We start from the raw sequence: 18,251 nt of genomic DNA, 5'->3' as shown, positions 1-18,251 counted from the left end.
TTTGGTAGTTCATTCATTTAAAAATACTTGTTAACTTTGCCTCTATGTCAATCATTGTTGTAAGTAATGAAGATATGGCAGTGATGAGATAGAGTCTGTTTCTCCAAGAATTCTCATCTAATGACACAGGAATATGCATAAACATGAGATGAATGATCTGTTTGAATTAGCGATAGAAAACATAAAGGGTTATTTGGTAGATCACAGAATTTAAGTCCCAGAAGGGATATTTGCCCAATTCCTAAGCTTTGCCCAAGATCACAGAGTTGAATAAATGACAGAACTAGAACTAGGATTTCTGTTCTTTTTTAGCCCCAAAATTCTTTCCTAAATTATAGCCCTATAAAAAGGCTTAGAGTAATTTATAATGAATTGTCTTTATCATATAAAGTACCTAGAAACAAATTGGCAACCAATACTGACATGTTTTATTGTTCATTTACTTTACCGAACATAATATTTTCAAAGTTATTATAAAGTGTTAATATAATTATTATATGTTTTCCCTATATTTAAAACAGTTAATAATTACTGTATATATTGTAAAGTGACTTTATTGAAAATATTCTAAGCTGTGTTTCTTCCTGTTCATGCCTCAGCTAGCAAAACAAAATGTCTAGCAAAAATGAAATGATATATTTGTAAAGCATTTAGAAAAGTACTTGTGTATAGTAAGTATTATATACTGTATCTTAAATAAAAGTATGTCTGCTAATATAGATTACATCAATGACAGTATCTCTGATTCATTTTTTAGAAAAAGGTGGCTGCATCAGTGTGCATTTTTATTTATTAGAATAAAATATCCTAATTTTTAGTAATGGTTGCAAGGTTGTTGTTAGCTCAGATTCTGCTAAGAACTATTATAGTTCCCAATGGGATGGGGGACTATATTAATGCAGGAGTAGGAAGCATCGTATCTTTCAGTTTACCATTTTAACTTATTTGTTATTATCTTATAGCATCAACTTAGACTTCTGGAAGCCCAAAAAAGAAACCAAGAAGTGGTTCTTCGACGCAAAACTGAAGAGGCAAGTCAGTCATTTGGCGGAAACATTCTGGCTTTGAGGTAAATGATATATTTCTGTAGATGAAGAGAATGAGCCAATCTCTCTTGCTCTTTCAGGTTACAGCTCTTCGTAGGCAAGTGAGGCCCATGTCAGATAGAGTGGCTGGGAAAGTCACTCGGAAGCTGAGCTCATCCGATATCCCCCAGGACGCGGGTTCCAGTGCAGCTGCTGTAGAAGCAGATGTATCAAGGGCAGGAGCCCAGCAGAAAATGAGAATTCCTGTGGCAAGAGTCCAGGCCTTACCAACACCCACAGCAAATGGAACCAGGTCAGTACAGTTCTTCTATTCCTTCTGACATAATCTTTGTGGCATTATTATTAAATGTTGGACTTCAATGGAAAACAGCTCATTATTTGGCAGTGTACAATCAAGTAATTAATTGCACATAAGTAATTATGTTTGTCTGTTTTTATGTGATTATAGAAAAAAATATCAGAGGAAAGGACTGACTGGCCGAGTGTTTACTTCCAAGACAGCTCGCATGAAGTGGCAGCTTCTTGAGCGCAGGGTCACAGACATCATCATGCAGAAAATGACTATTTCCAATATGGAGGCAGATATGAATAGACTCCTCAAGGTGTGGAAAATAGAACATAGATATGTTCTTCCTTAGCTGGCTGTTAATTTTAGTTTTCCAAATTTGATCTCTGGGTAAATTAATACTCACCAATTTTTTTTCCTTTTTTTGGTGAGTTTTGATTGCATTGTGTTTGAATAGATGAATATCATTTCTTTTTTTGTTTTGCTTTGTTTTAATTGTGGGAAGAACAGACAGCATGAGATCAGCCTTCCTAACACATTTTTAAGTGTACAGCACAGTGTTGTTAACTATAGGCACAGTATTGTACAGCGGATCTCTAGAACTTACTCATCTTACGTAACTGACACTTCATACCCATTGAACAGCACCTCCCCCAGCCCCTGGGGACTGCCATTTTATTTAGTGCATCTATGAGTTTGACTATTTTAGATACCTCATATAAATGGAGTCTTACAGTATTTGTCCCTCTGTGACTCACTTATTTCACTTAGCATAATGTCCTGGATCAATATTATTTCTTGAAATCCAATCTGTTTTCTCAATAGCAACGGGAAGAACTCACAAAAAGGCGAGAGAAACTTTCAAAAAGACGGGAAAAGATAGTCAAGGAGAGTGGAGAGGGAGATAAAAATGTGGTAAACATCAATGAGGAGATGGAGTCATTAACTGCTAATATAGATTACATCAATGACAGTATCTCTGATTGCCAAGCCAACATCATGCAGATGGAAGAAGCAAAGGTTTGTAATTGTAAAAAAAATGGTTAATGGCTTAAGGAAGATATTTTCATATTTATCATTAAAAGCACTTTGAATTTTTATATCAAGGAGTTTTTTATTTATTGGTTTAATATGATTCTTAGATTTCACATTGATATAACTCCCTGCCTGCTCTCCAGATTTCTCTGTTGATTTTGTGATATTATTTATTGTTTGTAAAATCAAAAATGTTTAGAAATGTATATCATTTATTAATCCATTTGAATTCTTAACTGCTCAAGTGTGTTTTTTCTTTTCAACTAGCACATATGTTTCTTGGGGTAGAGATCATATTTTACATTTTTCTCAGGCGTCTTATTAACTAACCTGATACTACCAAATAAATAAATGAAATAATAGGCTTTTGCCTCTGTTTGAATACATTCAGCTCAAAGTAATGTTCATCAAATGCTTGTTTGATGTAGGAAGAAGGAGAAACATTGGATGTCACTGCAGTCATTAATGCTTGCACGCTTACAGAAGCCCGATACCTGCTAGATCACTTCCTGTCAATGGGTATCAGTAAGGTATGATCTAACTACACCATTATGGAAAACCTAAGTTTTGATTAATTCATTTTGTTTATCTTTCTCCAGTGACCCTTTCCTCTGTAATAAGTAAGATTTTTTTTAATTGAAAAGCATTCTTTTATCTTTCTTTAGAGTTAAGAAAAGTCAGCACTATTTCGATTAATTCCATTAGCCTGTCATCCATTGTACTTGTGTATTAGAAGAGATAAACAACTTAAACAAGAAATAATTCATCTTTTGCTTTAGCAAAGGAAAAATGAAAAGGAAAATCTCTTGGGGTGCAAACAAATTTGGTATCATAACTTTGGTTTAATATTGATTTTTTTTTAAAAAAGCTTCTTTTTTTTTTTTAAACATTTTATTTATTTATTTGACAGAGAGAGGCACCGCAAGAGAGGGAACACAAGCAAGGGGAGTGGGAGTGGGAGAGGGAGAAGCAGGCTTCCGGCGGAGCAGGAAGCCTGATGTGGGGATCGATCCCAGGACCCTGGGATCGTCCTGAGCTGAAGGCAGACGCTTAACGACTGAGCCATCCAGGCGCCCCTATATTGATTCTTTACATCTCAAAAGAAAATCGGAAAGAAAAAAAATACAGTGGCACTTCCCTCCTCTTTGAATGTAAATACATTATTAACCTGTCACCTGTAAGAAACTTATAACTAATTGTTGAAGGTGATAATGATTTCGGAGTCACTTTTTTTTTTTTTTTTTACCACTTTGGGACTGTGCTACACCCTTTATTTTATGTTCTCCCACTTAATCTTTACAGTGTGCTAGGAAGTAGGTATTATTCCTATCATTTTGCATATGAGGCAACTGAATCAGGAAGATAAGGTAAGGTCACCAGGCTAGTAAGTGGAGGAGCTTTGATGAATCAAGGTCTATCTGATGTCAAAGTCCATGTATTATATACATTTGCTATTTGATACAGATCTTTGTGTAGTAGATTCTGTTTTGTATTACCTAAGATAATTGTTGTTGTTGTTGTTATGTTTCTGTGTAATTACAGGGTCTTCAGGCTGCCCAGAAAGAGGCTCAAATTAAAGTACTTGAAGGTCGGCTTAAACAAACTGAAATAACCAGTGCTACACAAAACCAGCTGCTATTCCATATGTTGAAAGAGAAAGCAGAATTAAATCCTGAGCTAGATGCTTTACTAGGCCATGCTTTACAAGGTAATTTGGACTAAATTTCAGTTAAATGAATTGCATGGTAGCTTTGCTCTTCGAGAATGCTATACTATACCTCTTTCCCCTATTGCTTGACTGAATAGATGCTATATTTACTTATGCTTTTAATAATTATTCCTTCTTTAATTTGCATGTATAAATTTGGGGGATGTAATTATTGTCATTCCAAGAAATGATTACCAACTTAAAAAGGCTTGTTTAACCTTATTAAGCAATTAGTTTTTGTGGATCAACCAAGTTTCTGAATTGGTTATTTAAAATATTAACCAAGTTTCATTACTTTACTCTGCATATCTAACTGCCTTGAAAAATAATAATTGTTTTCTATGGCATCTATTCTACATATCTTATAAATGGTACATAATCTTGTTTTATTTGGGAGTTCTTAACATTGGATCTATTTTGATTGGAGTATTGCTTTTTGTTTCCTTTTTGCTGTTATTTACACAGATCTAGATAGCGTACCTTTAGGTAAGTATATTTAGCTTTCTGTGTACCCTACAGCTGCATGAATTACTAATTGTTCATGTACACTAATTGTGGTACATCTTATGTTTAAAATTTTTATTGGCAGCCAACTGGTTTTTGCATGATCTTTTTTGAAATGTATCCATGATCACAAACATACTAAGTCTTTTGTCTTTCTTCTACATTCTTGATTTAAAAACTATTAGATATTTAAAGAAGTAGGCTTTAGTTAATTTTCTCTTTTATTTTTTTGACATCCAGCTGTGGCTCCAGTTTCATAAGCCCTTCTTTTTCTTTCTTGTAGGAAAAAAATGGAGTACACATTTCTTTTTAATTTTTAAATATATCTGTTAACTTGCATCTGTTGTTTTAACCTCATAATTAACTTCCCTTAGCATATATCTTTGGTATATATTTGATAGATTCTCAGCTATTCTTAATTTTTTTAAAATTCAACATATATTTTAACATTATAAATTGAATAAAACTTCAAAGCATTTTATATGAACAGATTAAAACAATATTTATAATTATAATATTTTCAGATTAGAATGGGCTTTAGAGATCACCAAGTATAGAAATTTTCAACCTCTTTCTTTGCCACTACAACATTCACATCAACTACATCCAGTCCTCTTAGTGATTATATACATGAAGGACCAGGAGTATCAGGGCAATTTTATTACTTGCCATTTTTCTGAATGATTGTTTTGGAGCAGTTTTTATTTAATTAAAATTATTTCAAAATCTGATCTGAACTTTTCTTTTTCTAAGTACACAGCTGCCAAAAGTTTTATACTTAAAGGAAAGGACTGTAACTGAAAGAGTAATGTACTTACTTGTCTGTGTCATTAGAATAAACACAATCTATACATCTAAATTTGTTTTAAGTAAGATGTTACACAAATAAAATACATGAGCTATTTGATTTTTTAGATGTTTATATCACATGTTAATCTCAACGTAGTATTTCCTTGAGATCCACTGCATAATTTAGGTTATGGGAATACTGCTTTTAATCTGCTCAAGCTATAACAAGTACAGGTAGAAAAAGTAGGATTGGTTATTTCCTAATCAAGACTGCCCAAATTCCTGGATTATAACTAGAATTTTTGATATTCCATGTGTTATGAGGCACGTTTCTTTTCTTCCTGTTCTTTCCCCCTCCCTCTCCTGTTCCTTGTCTTTGTTCTTTGTGGCCCAACCTCTAGTAATAAGTAAATTCTTACTTAAGTTCATTGTCTCTTTTAACTTGGAAGAAAATGCAAATGTCCTCCTTAATGTCCTTTTGTGCAGAAGATATTAAACTGCTAATTTGATGGGCAGTGCTACTTTTTCATAACTTTCAAACAACTTTCATTTATCTTTGGCTGAAAAAGGGTCAGAAGCAGAGAGTGGAAACCCATTCAGCTGATGTAACCTGTCTCTGTGACTGAAATCTGCGCTCTAGATGGGGGCCATAATCTAGCCTAGAGGTGCTTGGAGGGAAAAAAAAAATGGAAGTTAAGTCCTCAGAAGCCAGAGAACTGTACTTAACTCCAATTTTACCTCAAGCCTTGGGCTGAGTGCTGGGATTTAAATAAGACACAAAATCTTGCCCTCATCGACTTGATGCCTTGCAGAGGGTGGCAGACCATGAACAGAGTATGATACATTCAGTGAGGGCAGTGATTGAGATATATGTAGGGAGTTATAGGAACACAGAGTGGGGCCACCCAATAAGAAGGGAGGAGTTGATAAAAGATTTTGGAGAACGTGACATTTGAGTTGAAACACAAAAGAAGAAAAAGAGTTAGCTAGGCAAAAGACAAGGTGAGAGGGGGGCAGAGAGGAGTCACTCCAGGCAATGACAAAACTAAAATGCAGAGACTCATTCACAGTATTGTGTGCATGGGGCCTTCAGGCAGGTTGGTGCCCTGAGCAACAAGTACATGGCCTAGAATGATGGAACATAAGGCTAGAGGGTGGGCCTTGTTAATGTGTGTGTACTTTTATAGCCTTTGAAGAACATTTTTATTATCCTCTTCTTTTTTCCCTATGTTAGGCTCCCTAAGATCATCCCTATCTTTGGAGATTTGCTATGAAGACTCATGGGGCTCAGCATATGGTGGTATTCATGGCAAAGATTCATGAGAGCAGTGTAGGAAGATTACACAGCTGGATCATAAGGGTAAAAAAATACACAGAGGTAGCCTAGAGGAATCCAAGTCTGGTTTTCCTTATGCTCTCTCCTTCCTGGGGAGATAACACAGAATGTTCCTTTCCCTCTGGAATGAAAATGCAGCAGCATGTGTACAACGTTTATGCCCAGGGAAGTCCATACACTTAGAACCTGAAGTTTTTCCTGGGGACTGGTCACATACATACCATCTATGTAGTATGTACCAGGATTCAAGACTCCCAGGAGTTTAGCATAGACCATATCATTTGCACAAACATTCTAAGTACCTTCAAGTACCTTCAGTGGTTAACTAGTGACTGGGGACACTCTGTGAGTCAAGTTTCCAGATGCCAGACAAAGTCCAACTTTGCAAGCAAGGCCTTTCTTAGGATAGTGGTCTTTAGGCTGCTATGTTAGACCTTTTAAGTATATACTATTTTTACGACTTTTTTTTTAAAATAACTTAAAGACTTAAAAATACTTGGTTAACTTCCAGTGAAGTGAGACTGTGCAAATTAACTGATAAAGATGAACTTTAAGGCATTCGGGAGTTGCAAGTCTCTGCCTTTAGCTTTAATTCTGTGGTGATGAGAAACAAAGCTGGTAGTGGCCTGGATGTGTGTTCCCAAAGTTAGGAGTACAGCGGTGGGCTGATGGTGTGACTGGTTGCCCAGAAGACTATAGTGCTCAGACTAAGCTCAGTCCTGAAGAGGAGTTTGATCTGGTGACTTTCTGGGTGGGGGCCTCTATCCTTTTGCCAGTTTGGTTATGTCAAACCATGATTATCTCTAATTACACATACATGCTTCAGCAAGAGTTAAGTTTTTACTAAGCACTCACATGATGTTTAACATACTAACTGGTTTCATACTAACTGGTTTCTACAAGAAAAATACTAGCCAATCTTAGCCTGCTTTTATACATGGGAAAATAAAGACTAGTTTGTCATTTCTTTATAACCGCATGTTCTACATTATTAATAATGCAGTCACCTTGGCACTCAGTTATCCTGTCCGTGAAGTAAGTTCATGAGCCTCCCTCTAGTGGTGGGCTTTCAGATACACATTGCCTTCAAGACCACCGTTTTCTTCACTTCAGAAAATAAATTCCCTTTGTATGGGTCCTAGATGGGCTCCATTTTAGATAATACTATCACATATCAAGCATTACTGAATTTCTAACAAAGTATCAGCTAACCAGTGAAGAAGAAGGGAGCATCAGAGAAAGGAATTAGTTGTCTACAATCCACATGTATAAAATTAAAAGTTAAAAGGGGATGAATCATGCATAATTTTCATTAATATATGTAATTTATAATGTTATTTTTGTGGATTGGTTTTATAATAAAATGTGTATGTTTTAAAAACCTGCACCCATGTTAGGGGCTCATTGACATTTTACATAGTTTACTTTCAGTGGCTCTTTGATTTATTGACTTCCTACTAGTTTCCTTGTTTGCTTTTTCTCCTCTCTTTTACTAGTCTGTTACAGTTGTTCTGAAATAGTGGTGATTACTTGTATTCAGTTACAAAACCGTTGCATGCAAACCTATTGTTTTTGTCTTTTATGTACGTGTGAATGAGCTGCATGCTGATGTGTAACTTCTGAATACTTTCACACATGCACACACTCTTACTCTCTAGTTGAAAACAAAAATAACAATAAAGGAAACTATTTAAGTAAGTTGGCATACTGATTAAAATATAGCAAGTATGTTTACACTTACGTAGTTTTTGAAATTGGCTTAATACATTAAAGGGAGCTCATGCAACATTTATTTTAATCTTATATTTTACTCAGTGGTTTTTCATATGTTTGGATGGCATGGAATAAATACATACTCTGAAAAATGTATACAATTACACATACTCTGATAAATACATGATCTCATTTCCGTCCTATGAATGTCGTTCTTCTATGTTTTATGATTCGAACTTGTGATTTTTCTTATTTTGAACCCTTTTTCTCATTTTAGGACACATAATCAGAGGGGTTTCTTAGAAATATTTTTCTACATTTCTATTCGGATTCAGTAACTAAAACCAGACTGCCTATATTGAGACGTTGGGCTGATGTTTATTATGGCATGGGGATTTCAATCATTCAAATTATGACATGTGGATAATACTTAGGTTTTGGACATTTCTTTTTTTTTTTTAGAAAATGTAGAGGATAGTACTGATGAAGATGCACCTTTAAACAGCCCAGGATCAGAAGGAAGGTAAAAGAGCCTTTAGAAACTTAATAGATTTTACTTGTTTCTGTAATATTTTAAATACTTTTATCTTGTTGCTTCAAACAATTACCATAAAACAACTAATTTGAATTTTATGGCTAAGTGAATAGCACTAGAAACAGTATTATGGAAACCAAACTAAGCCATATTTAACCACCACAAATTTTAAAATAAAATGTACTGGGATATTTAAAGAAAGAAAATGAATTATTTTTAAATTAGTTCATTTTGATTTTAAATATTGTCTTTTCTTACCCATAGACATGTAAGATGTTTTCTATAGTTATAAACATAGAAGACATACAGTTTTCTGTAAGTTCCCCTTTAATCTGTGGTTAATTATTTATTTGTGTATAGCACGCTATCTTCAGACCTTATGAAACTTTGTGGTGAAGTGAAACCTAAAAGCAAGGTAAGGAGAATTGAAAATAGCAGGTAAGCATCCTTTCCCACTGTTTTTTGTTATCACTATTAAACACATAGGTTTCAGGGGTGCCTGGGTGGCTCAGTTGGGAAGTGTTCAACTGTTGATTTTGGCTCAGGTCATGATCTCAGGGTCGTGAGATTGAGCCCTGTGTCTGGCTCTGTGCTGGGCGTGGAGCCTGCTTAACATTCTCTCTCTCCTTCTGCCTCTCCACCTCCCCTCCCCACTCCCCCACGCTTGCACGCTCTCTCTCTCAAAAATAAACAAACAAATAAACAAACACACACATAGGTTTCAGACCCTTCGTAGGTTAGCAAATTGGCATACTTTTACCAGAGCTCCCATGTGTAAGAAATTTAGTTCTGTATTACCATATTCTCCTTTGGGAAAAATTATACTGAAACATTTCTGCTTCGTGGAACTTGTGCTTTACTGCATTATTGCACTTTTTCTACTAGAGAAGATATGATGGTGGAGACCAATTCTTTTTTTCTTCCAGGTTTTTCCTAAAAGTTTTATTACCCTTTAAGGAAGTAATGTGCTAGTTTATTAAAGTCACCTAAATTTCCTAATAATATAGGAGATTGTAGACCCTGTAGTGGCATACAGCATGAATTTGCAAAATTTGTAAATTAACAGGAAATTGTTGAAATTTTAACATTCTAGTATGTCATAGTGTTTCATATTTATTTTGTTAAACTAGTATCCTGAGGTGGTTTGAATGATAAGCCAACTCTTAATCATCATGTTGTATTAAAAAGTGATGAGGCTATAATGCATATAAGGTTTAAAAAAATATCAGTGACACATGCTGTTAAATGTGTAAGATACACATAGTATGTTTCAGATTGAGAGTTGTTAGCATTTGATAGTGGATGAATTAACTAACCATTATTTTAAGATGTTTAAAAACAAAGAATTCTTGTAGTGTTTAGTAAATATTTGATGAATGAATGGAGAGAATCAGAACCTGAAAGAATAACACTGTGCAACTGAATTAGGACAGATTGAAGGCCCATAGTGAACAGTCACGTAATATAAATGAGCAATTTGGCTAGCTGTAAAATAATGAGTAGGAGTCATTATGATTACCTGAAGAGGACATGCCTCTTCTAAGCAAATAACCACTACTTAACTCTCGCTCATTTCTGTCATGAGGAATATAGGCCTGAGACTTCTAGAAATTCTGTTATTTCCAAAGAAGCCTTAAATATAGATTTTTATGTAGGATTTCCTGATCTTTAAAACACTGGTTAAACCAATCAAAAAAAAAAAAAAAAGTGTCGCCAAGCTCTATGTATGATCCTTGGCAACATGTGGTTTGTGTTTTATTTTTCTAAGTGACTAAACAGAAGTTACCCAAACTCAAAGAAAACATCCTAGTATGGTTTGGATCCCATCTTAAGTGGAAGAGAGAATCTGTTAAGGTCCTGAATGTCTTTCAGGCCCCATGAAAGCCTAGTTATTCATGGCCTGCTGGGCTGCCAGAGAGGTGTGAAGTTGGGCCCTAAAAGTCATCTCCTGAAGGAACCACTGTGCTTAGGGATTCATAAGAACATGATTCCTCTCTGCCTTGGACTATTGGCAGTGAGGAGAACTGACCAGGTAAAAAACTGGTTGGAGGGCTTTCCTTTTCCCAGAAATTTTCTGAGGTGCTACCTACTACTCCTTTTAAACTACAGAGACACCTGAAAGGATCTCATATCATCTATTTTTCATCACTGAAAAAATAAAGTTGACTGTATATGTTAAATAGGTATGTACCAGCACTATGCTGAGTATAGGGGATATAAAGTTGAATAAAACAGGGTGTTTGCTCTTTAGAGGCTTATAATCTGATAAGCACCTTGCTTATCCTTTAATACCTTAGTGATAATAACAACTGAGCAACAACAGGGTAGTCAGTCAGTTTTCAAGAGTAAGGTAAGGAATGTGTATAGTGAGTTTAGATTCTAGGAAAATAACCTTCCCCTGCCTCACTGTGCTGCTGAGAGCTGGTGCAGGCTGGTGTTGAATTACCTAGCAGGCAGGTTAAAAACACAGCCAAGGCATCAGGAGGACAAGGTCCCAAAAACTGAGAAGCAGATTTTAAAAGAGATATTAAAATAAAATTTAAAAGTGATATTAAAAAAAGCATTTAAACATAAGAAAAATCAGAATTTAGTTGAGCTTCCCTGCAGTTAACTTTTGGTTTAATTTCTTTCTTCTTTCATTTTTTAAAAAAATTCTGTGTTGAGGGAGCTGGCCATGAGTTGGCAGGGTGGCAAATTGCTTGTTTTTGAATCTGGCTTTGCCACTTACCAGTTGTGTGATTTTGGGTCAATTACTTAGCTTCTCTGTGCCTTAGCTTCCTCATTTGTGAATTGGGATAATGATAGCACATGCTAATATAATAAGGTGTTTGAACAATGCCTGGCTTACAATAAGTGCAATATAAAATGTTGGCTATTATTATGGCCCCTAAAGGTCTTATCTGGCTATAGCTCTGGCTTGTCACTATCTTACGTGCTATGTTTGACACACTTGCTAGGAAATGACATGCTCAATGTTGTTACCTATTTCAAACTAATATTAAATCTCTATTCCCTAATCATCTCTGCAGAAGTTTGCTCCTGATTGCTTTTCCTTCCATTCTCTGACTAGGCCCGAAGGAGAACCACCACTCAAATGGAATTGCTGTATGCAGATAGCAGTGAACTAGCCTCAGATACTAGTACAGGAGATGCCTCCTTGCCGGGCCCTCTTACACCTGTTGCAGAAGGGCAAGAGATTGGAATGAATACAGAGACAAGTGGTACTTCTGCTAGGGAAAAAGAGCTCCCTCCCCCATCTGGCTTCCCTTCTAAGATAGGCAGCATGTAAGTCTGGCCCAGCTACACTAACGTCCTTTCTTTTGGCTTTTCTTTTTCGTTTTCTTTCTTTTTTAATTTTTTATGTGCATGTTGCTAATTTCTTATTTCTATTTTTAAAAATTATGTAAATAAGATATCTGGTTTTCAAAGGAATTTCTGTTAGGTATTATCGCCTCTAATTTTTTTGACATTTGAAATCATTTAAGATGAGATATTCTCTGTTCAACTGCGTTGCTTGTTTCTGAGTTTGAAGGTCATTCTTAAGGGTTATGATTTTCACAAAGGCTGAGTTATGAATTACAGACAAAATTTATTTAGGAACACCTAAATCAGGTAGTTATATCTATAAAGCCATTATATAAAACAGAAGCTTTAAAGTCTCAGATTTGCTCTGAATTAATGTATGTCCTCGTTTTAAGAGGCTGGTCAGGATAGCAAACCTTTGCTAACCCTATAAAGAAAAAGAAATATCAATTACAAACTTAATCATTTTAAGCTTTCCTAATTTTTTGCCTTGAAGCACATTGCATTGCATATCTGGGATACATGCACAAGATATTTTTATTGGTATTATTAAAGATTTGAAGGAGGAAATATTCTCTCTCCCATTTATGATAATGTGAACAAAAGACATTCTGTTCAAAACAAAACTTACTTAGAATTTTCACTACTGTCTTGAGGACAAAGATTTCTCTACCCAAGCTGGTATGTTTGTGTACGCTATGTGTCTTTGTGTGTTTTGATAATTACATTATATCAGATTATATATCAGATCAGTTATTCACTGGTAAAGATTTTTACTGACTTTTTTTTTCAAAGTAACCCTCACATATGACCTAGCGAATGATTTATGGAATGAATACATTACTGTGTTGAGGAATATTGAGGACTTTGCCAAAAAATTGCATATACTACATGACTCTGCAAATAATAAAATATAACAAACTTTCCCCCTTTGAGTATCTGTTCCCCATAACTCCCCTTTTTTTAAGCTTTTTTAAAACTTCCTTCATTTTATGAAAACGTTTCTGTCATCTTCCATTCAGTAAGCCCATCTGCTACCTTTCGATCCAAATTTAATTTTAGTGATGGCAACTTTCTTGCATGTGCTTGATGTGGCCTATGTAATTAACTAAATTAACTATTGGATTTGCTAATAGAGATTGCTAACCAGTATAGCTAATGGCTTCAGTGCTTATTTGATAAGATGACTGTTGAAGAAATGCTTTTGGCGAAGGTAGTGATATCAACAGAATAGATTTTAGGAACAGATTTGAGTTGAGACTTTTGGGACTTCAAGACTAAATCTATGGCCTGGAAACCAGATTCAGGTAATACCTCCTTTTTGCCCTCCCCACTTCTTTTCATTTTTAAAGTGTATCCTTTCTGACAGATTATAAAATACATGTTTTGGACTCTATCACTTCACATGATCTGTCTTCAGGTTTTCATAAATCCAGGCGCTTGTGTCATCCTGTAAAAACTTAAGAGATAGACAAGGTTGGTGTGGTGACTCTTAATAAGTCATTACTGCATGATGTAAAATAATTTACTCAGGTGGCCCCCAGGATTTAACTTGTTGAAGGATTTTTGAAATGTGATTTCTTTTGATTAGAAAGTCAGGTACATGAAGTTTAAATATTTAGCTTTCACTTTCAAATGGGCATCATGTAAGCCCATTCTGGTAATATTGCTTTCTAATTCCTTAGTGTGTTTGCTTATTAATATACCTAGCCAAGAGTAGCAAAAACATAGCAAAAAAAATTTTTTTTCTAATCAAAATTCATTACCACCATATGCAAAAATAATCATTTTCAATTGTTGATAGCATAGCCACTATTCAACATTTAAAGTTTATAATAAGAATGTTTTTAGTACTAAAATTTATATAGCTACTAATATCTAAATACTAGTTAGGTAAAATTAGTGTGTTATTTGTGTGTCTGTTTTTTACTGTGTCTTCATATTAATTCATCAAATCTCATTGTTTTTCATGTTCGGATATTCTAATATTTTTGTTCTTGTAAGACTCTAAAGACACCTTTTTTTCAACTGAAACAGTTCTAATCAACATAATCATTTATGTTTCAAATAAATGATTTGAACTATTTGGCAGTATAGGATTGGTATTTATATTCAAAGATAATAGGCTTCAGATATGTAATAAGATTGCCAATTTACAAGTTAGATATATAGGTGTCAGGCTTCCATCAATTAATTACTCATATAATATATTCCTATCCTAGTTTTGTTTTTTGTTCCCAAGTAATACTTTCTCAAGTTCTGGTTATTAATCTATTAAAAATTTTAGGTTGAATATCTGCCAAACAAAGTTGTATGTATATATTTAAAATTTGATGATTAAAGAGTCTTCTTTCTATTTTAGTTCCAGACAGTCATCTCTATCAGAAAAAAAGCTACCAGAGCCTTCCCCTATAACCAGGAGAAAAGCATATGAAAAAGCAGAAAAATCAAAGTCCAAGGAACAAAAACAGTAAGTGACTCATACTTTTTATCGACTAGATTGCATAACATGTCTGTTGCACTTAAATGCTAAAGGACAATGGTGAAGTTATTTTCCAAATGTAGGCTGGCTCTATGGTTATGACTGATTTGACTAATCAAGACAACCAAGTCAGCTGTTGGCTTGGCTAAATGTTTCTTGGTCACACACAAGCCTGTAAAAATATTTGAACGCTTGCCCCGGTTCCTGTACTCTTATTTATTTTTCAATTACTTGTGCATATCATTGTAAAAGTTCATATACAGTTGAGATGAAGGTTAGTGAATCTGTATTTCAGATAGTCTTCTAGAAAAAATTTGAAATTGATTTTGACTGATGAAACTTCCACTGACTTTACCTCTTTAAAGTGGCTGACAGAACTAGTGTTAGTCATAGGGTGTGTTAGTTGTACCATTCTCTTGCTGTTCTTTTCTGTTTAAATTGTTTCTTGCTGAAATCTTTTAGGAACTTTGTTTTGTGAGGGTTATTTACTTAACAGTATGTAGTATAATCTGATGATCCACTTAAATGGGCATTTGTAAATTGCAATATCGCAACGTGCGGAAAGTTGAATGAAGGGGGTGAGAGCCCCTGTCGCCTCTCTACCCCGTGGCTCACCCACTCCTCCCTCAGGTCACCTGAGGTGCTGCATGTGACGGGTAGAACTGTGACATGGTCTTGAGGGAGAGTATCAGTGCCAGGCTACATTTAAATATTAGTAGAGCAAATTTTTTAGCATAAAAATAAACAGAAAAAGTTTTCATATATTTTCTGTACCCAAGTGGACAGTCTTATACCAACACACTCTACTTTGAACACTGGTTTGGCTGACTTGAATGTCATGGAAATTATCCTTTTAATTATCCTTGCTTCCTGTATCTAAAGATGTAATTTGCCTGTTTCTACTGGATTGAATGTCTCAAGGATAATTGGGAGGTAGGGGATGGAGCAAATAAGTAATATAAAAATAAAAGTAAGTGAATCGTTGAAAAAGCAAATCGCTCTTAAACACTCTGGCTCTCTTTCCCCATCTGTCAAGTGAGTAGCTTGGTTTTAACTCTAAAATAAATTTGGCTTCCTTTATTTGTAATGACTTTAGATTTCAGCAGACCGAACATTTTCTTTAGTGCCATCTTGTGGGCAATGTAACAAAATCCAGTGAAAAAGGTTTTTTTTTTTTTTTAGTTAAATTGTTCAGAGTGTATTTTTTTTTTTTTAATTTTATTTATTTAACAGAGATAGAGAGAGAGCACAAGTAGGCAGAGCGGCAGACAGAGGGAGAGGGAGAAGGAGGCTCTCCACCGAGCAGGGAGCCCGATGCGGGGCTTGATCCCAGGACCCTAGGATCATGACCTGAGCCGAAGGCAGCCGCTTAACCGACTGAGCCACCCAGGCGCCCCTGTTCAGAGTGTATTTTATCTTACAAAAAAGGAAGAGAGGAACGATGGAAGGAATTCTCTAATGAAAAGCTTTTTTAAAAAAGCATGTTTCTTATAACATTCCTAACAAATCATAACCAATTAAAGCCACCTATTTTAATGTTCTTTTTTTCTTGTAGCTCAGATTCTGGAACCTCAGAGGCTAGTCTTTCACCTCCTTCTTCCCCACCAAGCCGGCCCCGTAATGAACTGAATGTTTTTAACCGTCTTACTGTTTCTCAGGGAAGCACATCCGTTCAGCAGGATAAGTAAGTCTTTATGGAAAAGAGTCCCTCTGTTTATTACAGTGTTCTGAGCCTTTCAATATGGTCTGTAGAAAACATTTAGCCATCTCTTTGTGTGGGAGATGAAGTCTGACTTGTGAACTCTTGTCATATTTGATATGTTTTTCCAATGGGAAATGAACCATATAGAAAAGATGAGAGAAAATTATTTTCCTGCTGAACATTATTCCCTGTTGTAGGTTTGCATTGCTATACTTTCAGCATTTGTCTTGCCTTTTCTAAGTAAACTAGAATTGAAATATCTTTGAGGCCACTTGAAGTTTACGTTTCTTGGGACTCTTCAGCTTCTCTGAGCCCACAAAAGCCTCTAATCCATGTTGCCTGAGTTGAAAAGAGGCAAATATTTTACCTTCCATGCATATAACAGTTTACAAAGACCATTGTCATATGTGTAACATGTTACCATTTGGTTGTTTGACACAAATCTATCACAAAACTTTAGTAATAAAATAAAATAATAAAAGACAGTTCCTTTATAGGTGGAGGGGGTTAGGACTGAAGGTGGGTTGTGGAGGAAGAGAAGTTAGAGGGGTGTGAGAAATACAATTTGCATTAAATTTGAAGTGAAAAAGTATTCCCACATTGAGCCAGAATCTCTCTTGCAAGAATTCAGTACTAACAATGCTGCTGTAAGATATTTATTAACTCTGACTTACCTGCTTTGATTTTGAATGTAACATTGTGGATGTATGTACTTCATATCCAGTCTCCCATCCCTGTTATTTGTTTTCTATGCTATAATCTCCCTGTGTAGATCAACAACTTCTGAGATTTATAGGATGCTGTTTAAGATCTGTCTGGCGTGTTGAGATCATGCTAGATGGCTCTGTAGACTTAGAGAAGCACACATTTTGAAAGAATTTTTAATCTGCCTAATTTATGGATAAATTTCTTGATTAGATTTTAATATAGTTTAATCAGTAGATGACATGTCCTTTAAAATGATCTAGACAGATAAATATCATGCGTTATTGAAAAACAACTCTTAACATTATTAAGTCATAGCTCCCATTTAATTGAGAAAAGAGTAGAAGAACATTAGGAATGTCTTTGAGAAGTCTGTTTTCACTAATGATATGAAGAATTATTAAATTTTGTCTGCCTTACATTCACAGGCATAAGATTTTCTGTCAGTCTTGATAATCTTGACAATCCTAGTCATAGTTTTATATTTTCTACAGACATATTTTATAAGCTACCAATAATTTGACTCTGTCATCATCTCTATAAGCTAAAACTCAGAATAACTGACTACATTTTCAAAGACTCACCTACCTTTTGAATCATTTTTCTTTCGGACTCTTTTTTGATACTAGAACATCTCAGCTAGAAGCAGATCCCACACATTGTTTCTGCTTATTTTCCACATCAACATTCACTCTGTCCTCCTTCTTCCCAAACAACAAATTGATAGATTTTCACGATAACCCAGACTTATTGCTAGTCTTGCAGGTTTCAGGGTAGGACTGATAGGAGTGGCTCACCTATTTTTAAAATCCTACTAAAGTCCTCTATTACTGAGGGATTCCCTCATCAGGAGACCTCCATGTTTTTGAGATAAATTAAAATCAAAGGTTATTGCTTTTTGGGTAATTTGCTTTGCATGTAAACATTAGAATCTAAATCCAAAGTAATTATCAAGATGGATAAAATTCATTAATAGCTGTTTAAATGAGAAAAAATTTCTAGTACTAATCAAATTAAATAGGAAGAATCTTGAAGTGATGTATTTTACTTACTCGATATATTTCCTCTTTAGGGCCCAAACTTTAGAAGTGAGGATTGATAGGTTTT

General features: G+C 35.0%; 1 protein-coding gene across 13 annotated transcripts in view; it reads left to right on the top strand.

Annotated features, from left to right (window-relative positions):
* Positions 1 to 18,251, top strand: part of KIF21A (kinesin family member 21A) — a 147,088-nt gene that overhangs the window by 102,832 nt on the left and 26,005 nt on the right. For 5 of the 13 annotated variants that reach the window (XM_006727696.3, XM_031032126.2, XM_031032158.2 and 2 more), the window contains 12 exons: positions 963 to 1,031; positions 1,127 to 1,338; positions 1,495 to 1,648; positions 2,158 to 2,352; positions 2,796 to 2,897; positions 3,910 to 4,075; positions 4,541 to 4,561; positions 8,880 to 8,940; positions 9,313 to 9,367; positions 12,023 to 12,237; positions 14,618 to 14,725; positions 16,293 to 16,421. In XM_006727696.3, coding sequence (XP_006727759.1) covers positions 963 to 1,031; positions 1,127 to 1,338; positions 1,495 to 1,648; positions 2,158 to 2,352; positions 2,796 to 2,897; positions 3,910 to 4,075; positions 4,541 to 4,561; positions 8,880 to 8,940; positions 9,313 to 9,367; positions 12,023 to 12,237; positions 14,618 to 14,725; positions 16,293 to 16,421 — 1,487 coding nt within the window. The remainder of the gene's footprint in view (positions 1 to 962; positions 1,032 to 1,126; positions 1,339 to 1,494; positions 1,649 to 2,157; positions 2,353 to 2,795; positions 2,898 to 3,909; positions 4,076 to 4,540; positions 4,562 to 8,879; positions 8,941 to 9,312; positions 9,368 to 12,022; positions 12,238 to 14,617; positions 14,726 to 16,292; positions 16,422 to 18,251) is intronic. The other 8 variants (XM_081821480.1, XM_031032144.2, XM_031032132.2 and 5 more) reach the window with 3 other exon arrangements.

Source organism: Leptonychotes weddellii, chromosome 5, assembly GCF_054177405.1.
Source record: "Leptonychotes weddellii isolate Sample4059 chromosome 5, ASM5417740v2, whole genome shotgun sequence".
Lineage (NCBI taxonomy): Eukaryota > Metazoa > Chordata > Mammalia > Carnivora > Phocidae > Leptonychotes > Leptonychotes weddellii.
Note: the sequence above shows the minus strand (reverse complement) of the source record. Positions and strands in the feature narration are given on the sequence as shown.